The sequence below is a fragment of the Delphinus delphis genome, chromosome 20 (assembly GCF_949987515.2).
Source record: "Delphinus delphis chromosome 20, mDelDel1.2, whole genome shotgun sequence".
NCBI classification, from domain to species: domain Eukaryota; kingdom Metazoa; phylum Chordata; class Mammalia; order Artiodactyla; family Delphinidae; genus Delphinus; species Delphinus delphis.
The window spans coordinates 4,204,092-4,222,347 of record NC_082702.1 but is presented as its reverse complement, the minus strand read 5'-3'; the positions used below and the strand labels follow the sequence as shown (position 1 = coordinate 4,222,347).

Genomic DNA, 18,256 nt, shown 5'->3' with positions numbered 1-18,256 from the left:
AAATATTTATGAATAAATAGTTTTATATGACGGCTGGCAGCAGCGGCCTCTCCTGTACCCCCTGAGTCAGTGAGCCAGGGGGCGTTCCTGCTGGCGGGGGCGCCGGGCCAGCTGGGGGTTGAACTGGGAGTTGTACCGCCTCCGCCGATCGTCCACCTCTTCTGGCTGATCCTCCTGGGCTGCCGTGCCTCCAATCCGGGCCAGCAGGGCCTGTGCCCGAGCCCTCTCGGCCGCTTCCCGCTGGAGACGTTCAGCTCGAAGCTGGTCCAGGGACGGGGGTCTGGGAGGAGATGAGAGTCGGTTCAGAAAGCTGGTAGTCCCAGGAGGCCCCGCCCTCCCCCATTGTCCTCTGGGAGGGAGCTGCCACCTGGGAGGGAAGCAGACTGGTGCTGGGACCCTGAAGCTGGCCTCACCACCTCTACAGGTGGGTGCCCCTCCACCACTAAGCGGCTGTATGGCACTGAGCACAACCTGGCCCTCCCCATTCCCTCATCTGTGGGAGAAAGGAGACGGGTCGGTATACCCAATCTACACTCAGGGGTCTGCATCCTAGGGACACAAACCTGCTTTTATTCTAGCCCCGTGGTTCTCACACTCTGGTCTCAAAAACTGAACCTCAGAGAGCTTTGTTTCAGTGGATTTTATCTGTCAATATCTTGCATATACAAAATGAGAAATCTTAACACAAGCGAATGTTCCACCAGCCACATCAGTGGTGTCGTCTCATATCATGTAGCCTCTGGGGACCCCGAGAACGAGAGTTAAAAAGTTAAATGATGTTATGAAAATAGGCTTGACTTCGCAGACCCCGTGAAGGGGTGTCAGGACCCCCGGGGTCCCTGGACCACGTGTTGAGAACACGTATCCAGACCCCAGAGCCCTCCCGTCCCAACCAGAGAGAGCTTCCATGGTGCCCGCATGGCCATGGCCAACCCCCAAGGCCCAGGCTCCTTACTCTTTGGGTCGTTTCTCAGGTCCCTCCTTTTCCTTTCTGCTGTGACTGCCATTGTCACCACTGTGCTTTCTCTTCTTCCCCAAATGTTTCTGCATCTCCCCCAGAGGGTCCAGGCGGTTCTTGATCTTCTCATCTGGTCCTGGACCAGACGGGGGGCCGCCCCGACTTGGGGGGAGCTGGTACCAAGGGAGCTGAGTCTGGGCTTCCGCTGCACTCTGGCCCAGGTACGTCAGGATGCCCAGAGCCTTCTCTTGCATCTCCTGAGGAAGACAAAATGTGGAAGTGAGAATGTCAAGTGTGTCTCCCCTTGGGGAACCCAGGGACACCCAAGGTTCCCGAGGCAGAACCAGACATTGAGCCAACAGGCCTGTCATGAGCCAGCTCTGCCAGGTGCTGGGGACACAACAGACCAGTACGTGTGGGGCTCCTGCTCCGGGGGCACAATGGGCACAATGGCAGCTTCAGAAACAAAAAGCACAGGAAGGAGGGGACAGGGTGGAGCTGGTTTAGGTTAGGGTTCAAAGGCAGGCATCTTTGGGGAGACAACTGAAGAAAAACCTGAGAGAAGCAAGCAAGGAAGAGGAATGACTGAGGTGGGGGGAGGAGGCAAGTTCAGAGTTTGATGGGAAGTCCCTGAGAGCAGGTGACTGACAGGATCTGATCTACATTTAAAAGCCCCTTAACACTTCCCAAATATCTATAGGCTCTGGACAGCAGGTGAGAGACCTGAGAGGTCTGTACCTAGCTGCGGCAATAACCAACACCTCTTAAGTGCTATGTTTTGGTACGGTTCTGAGTTCCCTACATTAGCTTGTTTAATCCCCACCATATCCCTAAACACTCCTTAGTCACACCTGACGGGCAAGGTGCTCCCCTTCCCCCAGCTCCATCCATGACTCTGACGAAGAGGGCAAGACCGACTTACTTTCTCTCGTCGCTTCTCTTCCTCATACTCTTTATTGCCTCTGCTCACCCCCTTCCCTTCTTCCAGCAGCTCTCGAAACAGATCCACAGGGCCAGAACTGCTTGGGGCTCCTGGTGCTGCTGCTTCAGCCGCAGGTAGTGAGTTCTGATGCCTGGCTTTCTTCCGTAGGAATTCTGTGCGGGCCTGGGGGAAAAGAAAGGTATAGGCAGAACATTCAGAACCTAGATGTGACTCAAGGAACTGTGAGCCTGGTGCCGACCACAGAAAACCACAGGCCGTGGTGCTGGGGGCTGTAAAGAAAGGGAGCAGGGGCACTGGGAGCCCAGAAGAGGCACCTATCCCAGCCTGCGGAGAGGGTGGGGGAATGAGGCAACGCCTGGGTTTGTAAGCTACCTTTCAAACAGTAAACCAGGGGGGTTCCCAATCTCGAGTGACACAGTAAAAACAGCTACGAAGGCAGCCAATTCGTGTATTAGGACAGGTGATCTGAATTCCAGGCAGGGCTCCATGTCACTATCCCCAGTTGATTTGCAATTTCTACTGGTAAATGTGAATTTTAGAAACCCTGACTACCTCCCAGCCAGTGTTGACAATCAGATTAGCCAAAGGACAGGAAGCTAGGCATATACCAAACAGGTTAGGAGTTATAAAGAGAGCCTGTAGTGTTTGTGTGTGGGCAGCGGTGCAGGCAAAAGGCTCGCCCGATAGAGCGGAACTGGCTTGTTCCACTGTCATTTCGCTGTGTCTTCCTCTCTGAAGCCATCTCACTTCTCTGCACAATGGAAATGACAGCCTCTCTAAGAACGAACAGTGCTTGAGAGATTTGGCAAGTCAAGCGCTCTGCACGGGGCGAGCATAGAGTAGGCGCTTACTAAATAGGGAGTTTGTGCAGGTAAACTAAAAAGTGGTCCGAGTTTCCGTGAATTGTCCAGGGCTTCGTTTATTCATGAGCTCCTACTCTAGGAGTGGGGAGAACCAAGACCTGGGAGAGCTCGAGGTGGGATACGCAAAAGACCGCACACGCTTCCAGGGAGCCTGGCCCCTAATTCCGCACGGTGTGCATTGCGCCTGCGCGCCGCCCCACTTCCGGTCCCTCCCGAGGCGCCTGGGCGCTCCGCCCGGCCGGACTGGGAGCTTACCTCTTGCTGAGCGAGCAGCACCCTCCGCTCACGCTCTTTCTCCTCCTCCCGGGCTTGGGCCTCGTCACGCCGCACGCGGGCGACATTGTCCTTGTTCCGGACGTGCCAGCTCTTCTTGGGTAAGATATTCATGGCGCCGTAGCTGTCCACGGACTGGCAGGCCCGCCTTCTAGCACTTCAGATTGGCGAGAGGATGGCCCCTCCCTGTCTCGGCCACGGATTGGTCCTGGACTATTTGGCACGCCCCTCTGGGTCTGTAGCGAAAGTTGATTGGCTGAGACGCCCACCTCCCATTGCTCGGAATTGCGCGTGGTGTCGCCTAGCGACCGCCTCTTATCAAGATTCTGAGTCAATCACAAGTGTCCCCGCCCGGACGCTACTGAACGCGGCCTCTGATTGGCTGGCACTCCCGCCAGGTCCTCTCGCGGAAGAGCCCGCCGCGCCGACCCACAGGTAAACACATTTGATTGGTTTATGTCCCGCTGATGCCTTGCCCCGCCTTCTGGACGCGAGTTTCAAAAAGCACTCAGCAGCCTCAGCTGTGTTTATTAGTACTAGAAAGAGGTTCACTGGAGAGTCAGGGACTTAGCAGTGAATCCCAGGGCTGGAAAAGCATGGAGTCTTCTCCAGTTCGCTTATTTTCCAAATGATGTGGCCGAGGCTTACAAAGGATCTGAGGGCAGGTCTGGGTCTGAAAGTGGGAGGTCACCCTGAGCCAGGCTGGACAGGTCAAAGAGCTCTGTTGGCCGAGCTCAGCGCCACAGCGCGCTGTGCCAGGAAGACTTTATTCTGCGCCTCCTGAGGTAAAGGGTAAAGAGAGGTGGAGATAAGACAGATCTTCTCTCCACCCGTGTCCCTTTCCATATTCCCCAGGACCCCTTCCCAGGGACCGGGCCTGGCTCACCGTCTCTATCTGGCGTTTGAGTTCAGAGATGAGGCGTCCGTATGAGTTAGCCAGGGCCACGGTATACGCCATCAGGATGCTAGAAGAGACGGAACGGAAGCTACTCCCCAAACGCCCTTAGAATATCTTCAACGTAGGGCTCTTTAGTAATCAGGAGTCTGGACCTCCTCCTTCAGACTCAAGAAGTCTAGTATCCCAGCCCCCTCCTTTCCTCAGACCCAAGAGTCTGGGCCCCCAGCCCCCTTCTTTCTTGGAAGCAGGCAGCGAGACCCCAGGTCAGACATTCAAACTCAGACCCAGGAGTCTAGGGCTCTCACCTGGAGATCAGCAGAAGGGGCACAGCAAAAGCCTGGGTCCCCAGGAAGAAGAGAAATTTCTGGGCAGTCTGAGGGAGCTTGCAAATAGACTCGGGGATCTCGGCCCAGATGGACGACTGCCCCCGGAATGGACCACACAGCTTAGAAGGTGGGATCCTGAAGTCAAAGACAGGCAGAGCTCAAGGATGGCCAAAAGTCAGAACCCTGGAGAAAGGAGGAAGGAGGGAGGGAGAGAGGGGCAGGTGCCTCTCACACTTACAGGAAGATGCTATAAAGCACAGGAACGGTGGAGATGGCCAGACCCAGGAGAAGGACCAGGGGGAAGAAGAAGTTCACAGTGGAGGCCCGAAAGGTGCGGGAGGCCGGGGAGCAGGTGGAGAAGAGGGTGATCTGGTGGGGGGGGGATGAGGGAATCTGAGCCCCAGACTCTCCTTCTCCACCATCCAGGAGCCCTGGTCCCTGGCCTCTTCTCCTCGGTCAGGATCCAGGAGCCCCAGTTCTTTTCCACTATCAGACACAGGAGTCCGTGTCCCCGCTTCCCTCAGACCTAAAAGTTGGGATGCCCTGGACCCCTCCTTCTCCCACATCCAGGAATCTGTCCTCCAGACCCATCCTCCGTCAGGATCTAGTAGTCCACGACCCTGGCATCCTCCCCCTACAGGACCCAGTAGTCACATCCCTCAGTCCCCTCCTCCCCCCAGGACCCAGAAGCCCAAGCCCCAATACCTCCCGCTTCAGACCCAAGGGTGCTCCCCACCCCTCACCTTCTTCAAATAGAAAAGCAGCAGGAACTTGGCCGTGTTGAGCAAAGGCAGTAAAGGGCAGAAAAAACTCCCCACCCAGACCACTGTCTGTGCGTAGATGAGCCCCAGCACTTCGTCAGGCACCTGGAACTCCAGGGTCCCCGCAAAACGACCCAGCGCCCCGGGACAGAGGCCACACAGCAGCCTGAGGGGCGGGGTGAGGCCGGGCCGAATCAGAGGCAGGCCGGCCACGGGTTTCCCCGCCTTCACCGTCCCGCCCACCAATCGGAAGTGAGCATATCTGGGGCTGGGGCGGAGCCTTCAAGGTTCTGGAGGGGGTGTGTCTAGAGGGCGGGGCTTGAGGCGTAGAGGCGATCATGGCAGTAGGGACAGGGCCGCAGGGAAGTGACTACCAAACTCGTGGAGGGGCGGGGTCTGCGGGCAGGGCAGTCAGAGGCAGGGCTAGAAAGGGGCGGGGCGAAAGAGAAAACTGGGTGCTGGGCGGGACCACAGCAAGGGGCGGGACTCTCACTTCCGAGGAAACTTGATGAGCAGCGTGACTGCCAGGCCGGTCAGGAGATCAAACAGCAGGAGTTTGTACATCTCCTGTCCCAGGCGAGTCTCCCAGCACTGAGGAAGGAAGAACGGGTCATAAAGACCTCAGGACCCAGACACCTGTAGACCCGAACGTCTGAGTCTCCAAACTGCAAGCTATGAGATTCTATCAATACTTTCTCTGGGGGCCTTTAGTTTTTTTTTAAATCCATACCCCTGTCCTCAAGGGGAAGGTATTCTAGCACCCCAAGCTCCCCTTTCCTCCCAAGCCAGGGGTCCGGACCCACCGGGCTCCTCCTTTCCTTCAAGGGCCCAGGAGTCCGTCCCCTCCCCCACCCCTCATCCTCACCGGAAGTTCTTCGTAATTGTAGCCACAGGTTTTGCACTCCTCAGCGTCCGCATCTCCCCCGCAAGTGATCTGATTCCAGAGAGACATGAGCAGGACCAGCAGGGAGGTCAGGCGGAGAAACACTGTCCTGGCAAGGGGAAGAGAGAGAAAGGGAATCAGCACTGACCAAGTGCCCACCACGTGCCTGGACTCTCCTGTGTGGAGCGTGCTCACAATTCTCCCCATTTCCCAGATGAAGAAAACTGAGGCTCAGTGACAGGAAGAGTCGGTATTTGAATTCAGATCCCACTGGATCCCATATCCTGACGATTTCAGTCTCTTATTTGCTACAACCAATGTCCCCCGACCAGCCCACCATCATCCCCAGCCCACCCCAGGAGTCCAGAACCTGAGCAGGATAAAAACGATCTGGCGGCTCCTGGTGTAGCCCTCCAGTGGGGCAATGAGCTTGAACACCGGTGGCAGCACGAAGTTGACCCCGGAGATGAAGATGGACGGAAGGTAATCCACCACGAGCTTCCCTGGATAGGAATCCACCAGTGGCATTCCCTGGATAAAAGACATCTCCTAGGAGGGAGGGTGGACCAAGAGAAGAGGCTCTGGGGTCCTGCAGGAGCCATGCTTAACGTCCTCCACCAGCCTCTTCCTCCTTCATCACCCTGAAGTCCAAACATAATCCCCCCACACACACCAATCCCTCCTCTCTGAGATTCCAGGAATAGGCCTCAGTCTCCTCCACCCCTGGAAATGTAGGTTCCAGGCCCTTTCCTCCGCCGGGGCCCTCCACACCTGCAGCTCCACAGTGGCCCCTGTGGCCCAGTAGACGCCGTAGAAGGCTGCCCCCAGGAGTGCCAACACCGCCATGTTGAGCAGCAACCGCACCGACCACACCCTGGCTTGTTGGCCCAGCGTCCGCACCGCAGCCTGGCGCCGCACCGCTGCTTCCTCCAGCTCCACCTAAGGCCGGAAGAAACGTCCACTTGGGTTCCATTACCCTAGGTGCAGCCTGTGGTCCAGAGCCCAGGCTCAATGTGAACCGAGGCAGCACCGCCCCTCCAAGAACATCTATAATCCTTATCTCAGCCCATCCAGGGCCCTCCAGGTGACAATTGAGATCTGGCTCCGCCCCCAAGGCCCCACCCAACACGTCCAGCTCCTCCCAGGACCCGCCCAGCACTCATGCCTGGTGCTTTGGAGTTACAGTGCTACTTTTTCAAGCCCTTTCTGGCCACACCCTTCCCTTAACATTGAACCGAGGAGCTTTAGGTACCGCCCCTTTCCTGCTGCTAGCTTTTTCCTGTACCCTTTGACTTCAGGCGTCCCTGTAGTGGCCTTGGCCCCTTTCCCCCAAGGCCCGCCTCCTTAGAAGAAAGCTCCGCCCAGCATCTCTCTGGAGGCCCGGTCCCTGGTCTAGGCCCCGCCCATTCTCTCAACCCCGCCCCCTCGGGTGACATTTGGTTGTAGGCTCCCCCACCCCTAAGCGCACCTGCAACTCAAATAGGATGTTGCGCTGGCGCAGCCGCACGTGGACCTCCCCGCTGAGGCCAAAGTCCCAGGCGGAGAACACGCGGTGGCTGTAGCTGGTCACGGCCCCTGACTCAGCCAACAGCGTCTGCTTCAGCCCAGACACCGAGCTAAGAGAGGGGAGATCCGAGAGACGGGGTGTAGCAGGACAGCCACAAGCGGGGGGGTACCCTTCTCCCCTTCTGGGGCAAACAGGGAAAATGAACTCTAAGACCTTGGGCATTTGGAGGCTGCTACCTGGTGGAGACACATACAGTCATTGTCGCCAAAGACCAAGAAAGAGATTGAGAGAGGCCCAGAGGAGGCCAGACACCCAAAAAGATAAGACAGAAACCTAAGAGATAAGGACAGCTCTCCAGAGAGAAGAGAACAGAGACTCTGGGGAGAGAGAGATTTAGAGGGAAGACTGAGACCCCCAAAGGGGGGCAGAGATTTCAAGAAAAGGGGACAGAGACTCAGAGAAAAAGAGATGGAGAAAGGCGGGGGGGGCGGCGGGGAGTCCAGAGACTCAGAAAAGGAGGGGGCAGGTAAAGGGACTGGAGAGAGGGGGACAAAGACCCAGGGAGGGGGTAGAAAACCAGAGAAAAGGAGAGAAACAGAAAACTGAGCAGGAAGGCTCCACACCCCCCTTCGCCGCCCCGGCTCTGGCCCCCATCGCCTCTCAAGTGGGCCCAGAGGCCTCCCACCTGCTCTCCCTGCTAACACGTGTGCCCGGTCTCCGCTCCCGAGCTAGTAGAGCCTTCCTTTTACGCGGCTCCGATGGCATTCCCACTTAAAACCTATTCCGCAGCTTCTCTTTGTTTTTTGGCATGTGGAATCTTAGTTCCCTGACCAGGGGTGGAACCCGCGCCCCCTGCAGTGGAAGGAAGCGCAGAGTCTTAACCACTGGACCACCAGGGAAGTCACAGCTTCTCTTTGTTCTTGAGTCCTAGGCTCCTTCATAGCATAGCCCCCCTGATCTGGCCCCCACCCACTTCTCCAAGCTCAAATCCTGTCCACCCCCGCAACCTCCTCCTCACCTTTCATTTCCCAACCTCTTTCCACCACAGGGCCTTTGCACTCACAGTCCCCTCTGTCTGCAATGCTGGTGTCTTGGCTGTTCACCTGGCTGGCTCCCTCCCACCATTCCTGTCTTCCTCTACAGGTCACTTCCTCAGAGAGTTCTTTACTGACCACTCCATCTAATGAGGGTCCCCGCCCATTATTCTCTATCACAGGGGGGCAGCACACTACAGCCCTGGGACCAAATCCTGTTTTTGTAAATACAGTTTGATTGGCACACAGCCACACCCACTCATTTTCCTCCTGTCCACAGCTGCTTTGGCCCAGCAGACTCTAGCTGAGACAGAGACCACATGGCCTGCAAAGATGAAAATATTTCCTACCTTCATTTTTTTATCAGAAACAAAAATTGTGCCGATCCCTGCTCTATCGTATCCACCATTTGTTTTCTATATAGTACAGCTCCCAAACTCAAATTGCTGACTTGCTTGTTTATTTAATAGTCTTATCTCGAAATTTATCTCCCCTACTCGACTGTAAGCTGTATAAAGGTAGGGGGACCCCCATCTGGTGTTCCTGGGTCCTGTCACGGTGCCTGGCATTTAGGAAACACTCCTTTTTTTTTTTTTTTTTTGTGGTACGCGGGCCTCTCACTGTTGTGGCCTCTCCCGTTGAGGAGCACAGCCTCCAGAAGCGCAGGCTCAGCGGCCATGGCTCACGGGCCCAGCCGCTCCGCGGCATGTGGGATCTTCCCGGACCGGGGCACGAACCTGTGTCCCCTGCATCGGCAGGCGGACTGTCAACCACTGCGCCACCAGGGAAGCCCCCCCCCCTTTTTTTTTTAAGTTCTTGGTTTCTTTCTTGATCCCAGTCCCTTCCCTTTGGGATCTCCCAGGCTTGCCTGAATGCCAGTGAGTCTCAGGTTTGTAACTTCAGTCCAGACTCCCACGTATGCAACTGCCTACTCAATATTCCCTCATCAGTCCAAAAGGCATCCCAGAATCAACTGGTCCAAAACTGCACCCCGGATATTCCCCAACAAAACCTGTTCTTTCTACAGCCCTCCCCATCTCAACTGACAGCAAACACCTGGAGTCATTCTTAACTTCCATCATTCACCACACCCCACATGCAATTATTAGAGAATCCTGTGGGCTTTCCTCTTAACATATATACAGTCTCCCTTTATATAAAGAACAAACGGGCCAAAGGCAAGCTATAGTGTCAATAGAAACAATGGTGGTTGGGCACGGGGGTGGGGGATGTAGTAAGCTGAAGAGATATTGAGGAGCTTCTGGAAGCTAGTCATGTTCTAGATGTGGATGGGAAATGTACCAAGATCTATACTTTGGTTTGTCCATTTTTCTGTGTGTGTGTGTGTGTGTGTGTGTGTGTGTGTGTGTGTGTGTGTGTGTGTTGTCATGCCATGCAGCTTTCAGGATCTTAGTTCCCCGACCAGGGATTGAACCCAGGCCCCAGCAGTGAAAGCACAGCATCCTAACCACTGGACCACCAGGGAATTCCCTGTGATTTTTTTATCTTTAATGAGAAATATATATGGTCAACTAATATTTGACAAGGAAGCCCACACACTCAGTGAGGAAAGGATAGTCTCTTCCATAAATGGTGTTGGGAAAACTGGATATCCACATGCAGAAGACTGACATTAGACCCCAACCTTAAACCATTCACAAAAATTAACTCTAAACAGATTTAATACTTAAGCATAAGACCTGGAACTGAAAAACTCCTAGAAGAAAACAGAAGAAAATCTCCTTGACGTTGGTCTGAGCAACGTTCTTTTGGACATGACACCAAAAGCACAAGTAACCAAAGGAAAAATTAGTAAATGGGGCCACTAAGAAGCTTACACAGCAAAAGAAACAATCCAGAAAAGGAAGAGGCAGCCTACAGAACGAGAGAAAATACTTGCATATCATCCGTCTGACAAAGGGCTAATATCTAAAATATAGAAAGAATTCATAGAACCCAATAGCAAAGAAACAAAACAAAACACCAACCAACCAACCAGCCCAAACAACCCCATTAAAAAATGGGCAGAGCAATAGAATAGACATTTTTTCAAAGAAGACAAGCAGATGGCCGACAGGTATATAAAAAGGTGCTCAATGTCACTAATCATCCGGGAAATGCAAATCAAAATCATGAGCTATCACCTCACACCTGTCAGAAAGACTGTCACCGGACTTCCCTGGTGGCGCAGTGGTTAAGAATCCGCCTACCAATTCAGGGGACACGGGTTCGAGCCCTGGTCCAGGAAGATCCCATGGAGCAACTAAGCCTGCGTGCCACAACTGCTGAGCCCATGCGCCACAACTACTGAAGCTTGCATGCCTAGAGCCCGTGCTCCGCAACAAGAGAAGCCACCGCAATGAGAAGCCTGCACACTGCGATGAAGAGTAGCCCCCCGCTCGCCGCAACTAGAGAAAGCCCGCATGCAGCTACGAAGACCCAACGCAGCCAAAAATAAAATATTAATTAATTTAAAAAAAAAAAGAAAGCCTGTCACCAAGAAGGTAAGAGATACAGATGTTGGAGAGGATGTGGAAAAACAGGAACCCTTGTGCCTTGTGCACTGATAACGGGAATGTAAACTGATTCAGACACTAAGGAAAAAACAGTATGGAGTTTCCTCAGAAAAATTAAAAGCAGAACTACCATATGATCCAGCAATCCCACTTCTGGGTATTTATCCAAAGAGAATGAAAACAGGATCTCAAAGTGATATCTGCCCCTGCACGTTCACTGCAGCATCATTCACAGTAGTCAAGATATGGAAACAACCTAAGTGTCTGTCAACAGATGATATATTTTTTATATACACACAATGGAATATTATTCAGCCATGAAAAAGAAGGAAATCTTGCCATTTGAGACAACAGGGATGGACCTTGAGGGCATTATGCTAAGTGAGATAAGTTAGACAGAGAAAGACAAATACTGTATGAGATATCCTAAAAAAGCCAAACACATAGAAACAGATTAGAACAGTAGTTACCAGGGCTGGGGCGGGGGGTGCAGGAACTGGGGAGATGTGGGTCAAAGGGTACCAACATCCAGTTATAAAATGAGTAAGTTCTGGGGATCTAATGTACAATATTCTGCCTGTCGTTAACAGTGCTGCATTATATACTTGAAAGTTGCTAAGAAAGTAGATCTTAAGTGTTCTCACCAAAAAAAGAAATGGTAACTGACTTGATGGAGGTGTTAGCTAACCTATGGTGGTAATCATATTGCAATATATAAAGGCATCGAATCAACACAGTGTACGCCATCAACCTACACAATGTTATGTGTCAATTATATCTCAATAAAGCTGGGGGAAAAAAGAAATTCAATGAAAAAAAAAAAACTAAACTCAAAACTGACCACTTGTCACCACCCTGGTCCAAGCCACCTCTCTTGGTGATTTTTGCAATTGATTGCAATAATCTCGTAACTATTCTACTTGCTGCCGCCTTGCCCTTAAGCTCTCTCCCTCCCTTTTCCTCTCCCCAGCTCCCCTCTCTTCCATAGAGCCACAGATTCTTTTCTTTTAAAACCTAAATCAGATCAGGGTGATCTGCTCAGGCACCTGCAATGAGTCCCATCTCAGAAACAATCCCAATTCTTTACGGAATGTGGGCCCATCCCCTACTGCTCCCCGCTGTCTACTCGCCCCCCCGCCTCTCTCTGATCCAGCCCTACAGGCCTCCTTGTGCACCCTGAAACACGCCAGCCCTGCTCCTCCCTTGCTCCAGCTGCACCCTCTGCCTGGAATTCCTTTCTCCAGGTATCTGAGTGACCAAATCCCTCACTTTCTCAATGTCTTTGCTTAAACACCATGTCCTCAATGAAGCTTCCCAGACGCCCTATTAAAACAGCAGCCTAGGGGCTTCCCTAGTGGTGCAGTGGTTAAGAATCCGCCTGCCAATGCAGGGGACACGGGTTCGAGCCCTGGTCCGGGAAGATCCCACATGCTGCGTAGCAACTAAGCCCGTGCGCCACAACTACTGAGCCCACAAGCCACAACTACTGAAGCCCGCGCGCCTAGAGCCCGTGCTCTGCAACAAGAGAAGCACCGCAATGAGAAGCTGCGCACAACAACAAAGAGTAGCCCCCGCTCGCCGCAGCTAGAGGGAGCCGGCGCGCAGCAACGAAGACCCAACACAGCCAAAAATAAATAAATTAAAAACAACAAAACACACACACAAAAACAACAGCCTGGCCTCTTTCCGGTAAGTGGCCTGAGGTGACCTCTAGAAATGGTTCGCTATTCACTTGACCCAGAAAACCCCCCAAAATCATGCAAGTCAAGAGGTTCAAATCTTTGTGTTCACTTTAAGAACACTTGTGAAACTGCCCAGGCCATTAAGGGTATGCAGATCCGAAAAGCCACCAAGTATCTGAAGGATGTCACTTGAAAGGAGCAATGCAGATTTTTTGATGATGCTGATTCACTTTGTTATACAGCAGAAACTAACACAACATGGTAAAGCAATTATACTCCAATAAAGATGTTTAAAGAAAAAAACAGAAAAAGCAATGTGTGCCATTCCGTCGTTACAATGGTGGAGTTGGTAGGTGTCCCCAGGCCAAACAGCGGAGCTGGACGCAGGGTCGGTGACGCAAAAAGAGTGCTGAATTTTCACTGCGCATGCTCAAAAATGCAGAGAGTAATGCTGAGCTTAAGGGCTTAGATGTAGATTCTCTGGTCACTGAGCACATCCAGGTGAACAGAGCCCCCAAGATGCAGCGCAGAACTTACAGAGCTCGCGGTCGGCTCAACCCACACATGAGCTCTCCCTGCCACATTGAGATGAACCTTACTGAAAAAGGACAGATTGTTCCTAAACCAGACGAGGAGGTTGCCCAGAAGAAAAACCTGTCCCAGAAGAAACGGACGAAACAAAAACTTATGGCCCGGGAATAAATGCTGCAAAAAATAAACACACAAAAAAGTAAAAACAAAAAGCCCGCAACAGCCTGGGGAGTTCCCTGGCGGTCTAGTGGTTAGGACTCAATACTTTCACTGCTGGGGCCCGGGTTCAGTCCCTGGTCAGGGAACTAAGATCCCACAAGCTGTGTGGTGCGGGGAAAACAAAACAAAACAAAACAGCAACCTGGCCCAGTATCACTGTCAGTCCCCCTCACCTGCTCTGCCTGTACCCGATCACCCTCTAACAAGCCATGCAATCCACTTATTAGGGCTTATTGCTTATTGCTGGTCTCTCCTGTTAAAATGTCAGCTCCCCCGGGACCAGACTGTTGGATTTTTGTTTGTTCGTTCTTTTTTGCCAGCTGCCTAGAACAATGCCCGGCCCATAGTATCTGCTCAATAAATATCTGTTGCATGAGTGAATGAATGACCTCTACTGGTTTAGCATTCTCCCCTCCAGAAAAGATGTAATTAACTTGCTTGCTTAATATCTTACCTTCCCCACTACACTGTAAGTCACAGGAGGGAGAAACTTCTCATCTTTAGCCCTGGCCTGCAGCAATCATGAAGCATTTTAAAATTCGATTGCAACTCAAACGGAGAGAAAGGGACCACAGAGCAAGCCTCGGGATTCTGGAGGAGGGCATCTATCACTGCTACTCCCCTATGGTCTGGGGGGCCTGGGTGTAGGGGTGTCACTGACCGGTGCAGGATGAGCAGCAGGTAGAGGAGGCAAATGGCAAAGGTGGAGCACAGGTAGGTGATGGCCAGGTGTGGGCGGGGCGGGTAGAACCCATAGAAGAGAGGAGACCATTCTAGAAAACCCTGGGGGAGGAAAGGCAGGGCAGGGGTCACCACGGGGCTGGGCTAGCAGGGTCGGGGGTCCCTGAGGGCACCAAGGCTCAGAGCGGGGGCTTCCCAGGGACCCAGGCACGCACCTCTCCGGAGAGGAAATTGAAGAGATGGCTGGAGAAGGTGACCAGGCTCTGAGAGCCGGGCATGTAGGAGCCGCAGGGTGAGGAGGCGTTAGGGGCAGGGGGACCAGGGGGAGCCCCTTCCAACCAGGTGGGCAGCAGAATCATGCAGGCTGTAAGCACGGAGGCCAGCACGTTGAGAAGCAGCAGGAAGCGCAGCAGGGAGAAGTAGGACTCGGTGCCGGCGCCAAACTGGCCTGCAGGGGGCAGCAGACAGCCCGCGGGCTCCTTTCTGGTCCCAGACCCCTCCTCCCTCAGACCCGGGAGTCCAGCCCCCAGCCCCTCCTCCCTCAGGCCCAGGGTACAGCCCCTCCTCCCTCAGGCCCAGGGTACAGCCCCTCCCCCCTCAGGCCCAGGGGTCCAGCCCCCAGACCCCTCCTCCCTCAGGCCCAGGGGTCCAGCCCCTCCCCCCTCAGGCCCAGGGGTCCAGCCCCCAGACTCCTCCTCCCTCAGACCCAGGAGTCCAGCCCCCAGCCCCTCCTCCCTCAGACCTGGGAGTTCAGCCCCCAGCCCCTCCCCACTCAGGCCCAGGGGTCCAGGCCCCCAGCCCCTCAGCCATCAGACCCAGGAGTCCAGTCCCGTCCCAAGATGCCAGACCAAAGCCCACCGTACCCCCAATCCTCTTCAGCGTCCAATCCCAGGGCTGCACGGAGCGCAGGCCTTCCCGCACCTTCTCCTTGGACCTCCGAAGCAGAAGAGTCCAGTGGGTGGCCCTGGACCCCGAGCCCTGAGCCACTTGGTTCCTGGCAAGGCCCTGTCTGGGAGCGAAACAGAGTCAGACACAGAAAAGGAGGGGCCTAGTGGCCCCAAATGGAAACCACCCACATGTAGAAACAACCCAATCCTTGAACCAGGAAGTTAGTTGAAATACATTCCTAACACGGGATACTCCATAGCAATGAAAAGAAACACACCTAATGCTCGGCATAGGAAGACAGACAGAAAATAGACTGCAGAGTTCGATTTACACAAAGGCACAGAGCAAACACTGTTAAACTCTTCTCTTCAGGGCTGCGCACACAGGTGGCAACGCTACGAAGAAAAGCAAGGAATGATCCTCAGTGAAAGTCTGGGAAGAAGAAAGCGGGGGTGCCCTAGGTGGCGTTTACCTGGACCCTCACTTTGGGAAAACTCTTTAAGTTTTTACATGATGTTTCATGCACTTTTCTGTCAGCAAATACCATCATAAAGTAAAAAATGAAAAAAAAAAAGAAGAAAGGTAGGTGTGATATTGTGATTTATAATAAGCAATATATATTGGAATCTAAAAAAACCGAACTCAAAAAAATAAATAAATAAAAATTAAAACAAACAAACAAACCAAACTCAAAAGAGCATAGGATGGTGTTTACCAGGGGCTGTGGGGGTAGGGTAGGGAAATGGAGACGTTGGTCAAAGAGAACAAACTTCCAGTTATAAGATGAATAAATTCCGGGGATTTAAGGTACAGCATGGTGATTGTAGCTCATAATACTGTGTTGTACACTTGAAGCTTGCTAGGAGAGTAGACAGTCAATGTTCTGACCACTGAAAAGAAACAGTAATTATTTGATGTGATGGAGATGTTAGCTAGCACTACTGGGGTAATCATTTTGCAATATATCAATATAAGTACAGGGCTTCCCTGGTGGCACAGAAGATCCCACATGCCGTGGAGCGGCTGGGCCCGTGAGCCGTGGCCGCTGAGCCTGCGCGTCCGGAGCCTGTGCTCCGCAACGGGAGAGGCCACAACAGTGAGAGGCCCGCGTACCGCAAAAAAAAAAAAAAAAAAATATATATATATATATATATCAAATCAACACATTGTACACCTTAAACTTGCACGATGCTGTATGTCAACTGTATCTAAATAAAACTGGAAAAAACTTTTTAAAAAAGAAGTATATATTCGGTCTTTGTCCTGTTTCTGGCACACAGTTCCTAAATCCTTGAATTTCCTAAGTGGTGACAGTGATAAAGGTGCGTTTTTTTATGTTAATGAGGTTATATCTCCAGGTAGATAGCGTCAGAATTGAGTTGAGCTGTTGGACACCAAGCTAGTGTCAGAGCGTTGCTTGGTGTGGGGAAAATTCTCCACATATCGGAATCGGTGTCAGGATTATGTAAGGAAAAGGGTCAGTTTTCAAGGGCTCCCTGAAGAGTCACACAGGACCCCGTTCTCGGAAGGGCGTCCCACTTGCTGTGCTGTTTGAATGCTGTGCTGTTGCCGTCTTAAGATGAGTACTAATTGTGGAACAGGAGACCCAGCATTTCCAGCTTTCACTGGGTACTGTAAATTATGTAGCGGGAGAGAGGCAAGAAAGAAATCAAAGAGTGATAGGCTTTGGAGAGGGGGAGGCAGAGCAGACATAAAGCAGAGAGGAAAAAAACCTGACTGTTTCAGACACCCAGAGAGAAATAGAGGCAGACAGCCTTGGAGGGACAGAAGACACAAGAGACGAGAACTTGGGAGAGAGAGAGGAGAAAGAATCCCGGAGGCAGGACTCCTTGGAATCTGAGAAGCACAAACACAGACTGGAGAAAAAGGAACCCAGAGGCAGCTCTGAGAGAGGCAAGGACCGACAGAAGGACAGAGTGAGATGGAGACAGAGCCTCCAACAAGTGGGAGGATGGTCCACACCTGGCTGGGAAGTGGGAGGTGGGCCTCACCTGTGTGCCCGTCTGGCCTGCATGGGCCACGGCAGTTCCCGGGAAGGGCCAGGCTCCTGCAGCTCCTTTTGTGTGGCTTCTGCAACCGACTGGGTGCTCCTCTGTCCGTCCTCCTCCTCCTCCAGGGCCCCCCAGGGCAGCACCCCAGGGCCTCGGTACCGAAGGGTAGCAGCACTGGGGAGCTCATTAAGCACAGAGGACAGCGATGGACCTGGGGCAGGAGGACAGGCGGCTGGGAGTCCAGGCGTCCAGGCCCCCAGCCCCTCCTCCCTCAGACCCAGGATCCAGGCCCCCAGCCCCTCCTCCCTCAGACCCAGGATCCAGACCCCCAGCCCTCCCCCTTCAGACCCAGGAGTCCAGACCCCCAGCCCCTCCCCCCTCAGACCCAAGATCCAGGCCCCCAGCCCCTCCTCCCTCAGACCCAGGATCCAGGCCCCCAGCCCTCCCCCTTCAGACCCAGGGGTCCGGGACCCCAGCCCTCCCCCCTCAGACCCAGGGCTCCAGGCCCCCAGCCCCTCCCCCATCAGATCCGGGAGTTTGGAATCCCCGGTCCCAGACACCAGCCCCATAACCCTGCCAGGCACCCAAGTGTGGCCCCTCCAGGCCCCCCCTGCCCCAGGGCTGAGGAGTCCGCTCAACTTCCTTTTCCGTCTAATTCAGGTTGTGATCCGGGCCCCTCCCATTCCTCAGACAGCCTCAGATATTCCAGCCCCTAGCCCTCTCCTCCTCCAAGACTCCGGGTCTCCAGAATCCTCCCCAGGACCCAGAAGTCCCAGCCTCTGGGTCCCCTCTCCCCCAGAGACCCGGGAGCCGAAGCCCCTCCCCCTTCGGCCCTGGGGTCCCAGGAGGCAGACCTCCGTTCTCCGCCTCCCTCAGGACTTCTGCCGACCAGGGGAGTGGGACCTGACCTTCCTCGGGCTCCCCTACCTGTTCTGGTCTCCCGGGGTGCCGGCCATCCCCCAGAGGAGGCCCAGGCCTCCGGTTCCCACATCGGGCTCTCTTCAATGGCCCCAGCCGCGGATCTGTTCCCGTCTCTAGGACCAGCAGAGCAGGGACTGCCCCAGGTGAGGGAGGAGCCTGAGACAGGGGCAAACCTGGCCGCCAGGTGGCCCGGAGGAAATACCCGGCACTTCCCATAAACTATCTGGGCCTCTGCTCCGAAAGGTCTCCTGGGAGCTGAAGTCCACAGATGCCTGCGTGGCTCCCGGGAGGATGGGTGGTGGCACATCACAGAGGGATGCGGTGGTACGAGTCCCCCCGCATTGATCACCCACAGACATT

At 53.8% G+C, this 18,256-nt stretch overlaps 3 protein-coding genes across 4 annotated transcripts in view; all 3 read right to left on the bottom strand.

Annotated features, from left to right (window-relative positions):
* The window catches only part of LOC132416835 (NACHT, LRR and PYD domains-containing protein 2), a 1,001,898-nt gene that overhangs the window by 279,085 nt on the left and 704,557 nt on the right, over nucleotides 1-18,256 (bottom strand).
* LENG1 (leukocyte receptor cluster member 1) lies at nucleotides 49-3,370 on the bottom strand. Its single transcript, XM_060000651.2, has 4 exons — nucleotides 3,020-3,370; nucleotides 1,881-2,063; nucleotides 956-1,215; nucleotides 49-280 (listed from the first exon to the last, which is right to left on the bottom strand). Exons 1-4 carry the CDS (start codon nucleotides 3,149-3,151, stop codon nucleotides 67-69), a joined length of 789 nt encoding a protein of 262 aa, XP_059856634.1. The 5' UTR covers nucleotides 3,152-3,370; the 3' UTR covers nucleotides 49-66.
* On the bottom strand, nucleotides 3,551-18,203 carry TMC4 (transmembrane channel like 4). Of its 2 annotated transcripts, none has more exons than XM_060000310.1 (15): nucleotides 17,903-18,203; nucleotides 16,976-17,186; nucleotides 14,939-15,084; nucleotides 14,291-14,523; nucleotides 14,056-14,177; nucleotides 7,374-7,521; nucleotides 6,677-6,844; nucleotides 6,276-6,454; nucleotides 5,888-6,014; nucleotides 5,516-5,613; nucleotides 5,005-5,188; nucleotides 4,500-4,630; nucleotides 4,241-4,396; nucleotides 3,924-4,002; nucleotides 3,551-3,817 (listed from the first exon to the last, which is right to left on the bottom strand). In XM_060000310.1, exons 1-15 carry the CDS (start codon nucleotides 18,201-18,203, stop codon nucleotides 3,749-3,751), a joined length of 2,352 nt encoding a protein of 783 aa, XP_059856293.1. In that variant the 3' UTR covers nucleotides 3,551-3,748. The 2 variants fall into 2 exon arrangements, with proteins under 2 accessions (XP_059856293.1, XP_059856294.1); XM_060000311.1 differs by having other exon boundaries at nucleotides 6,276-6,451; nucleotides 17,903-18,000.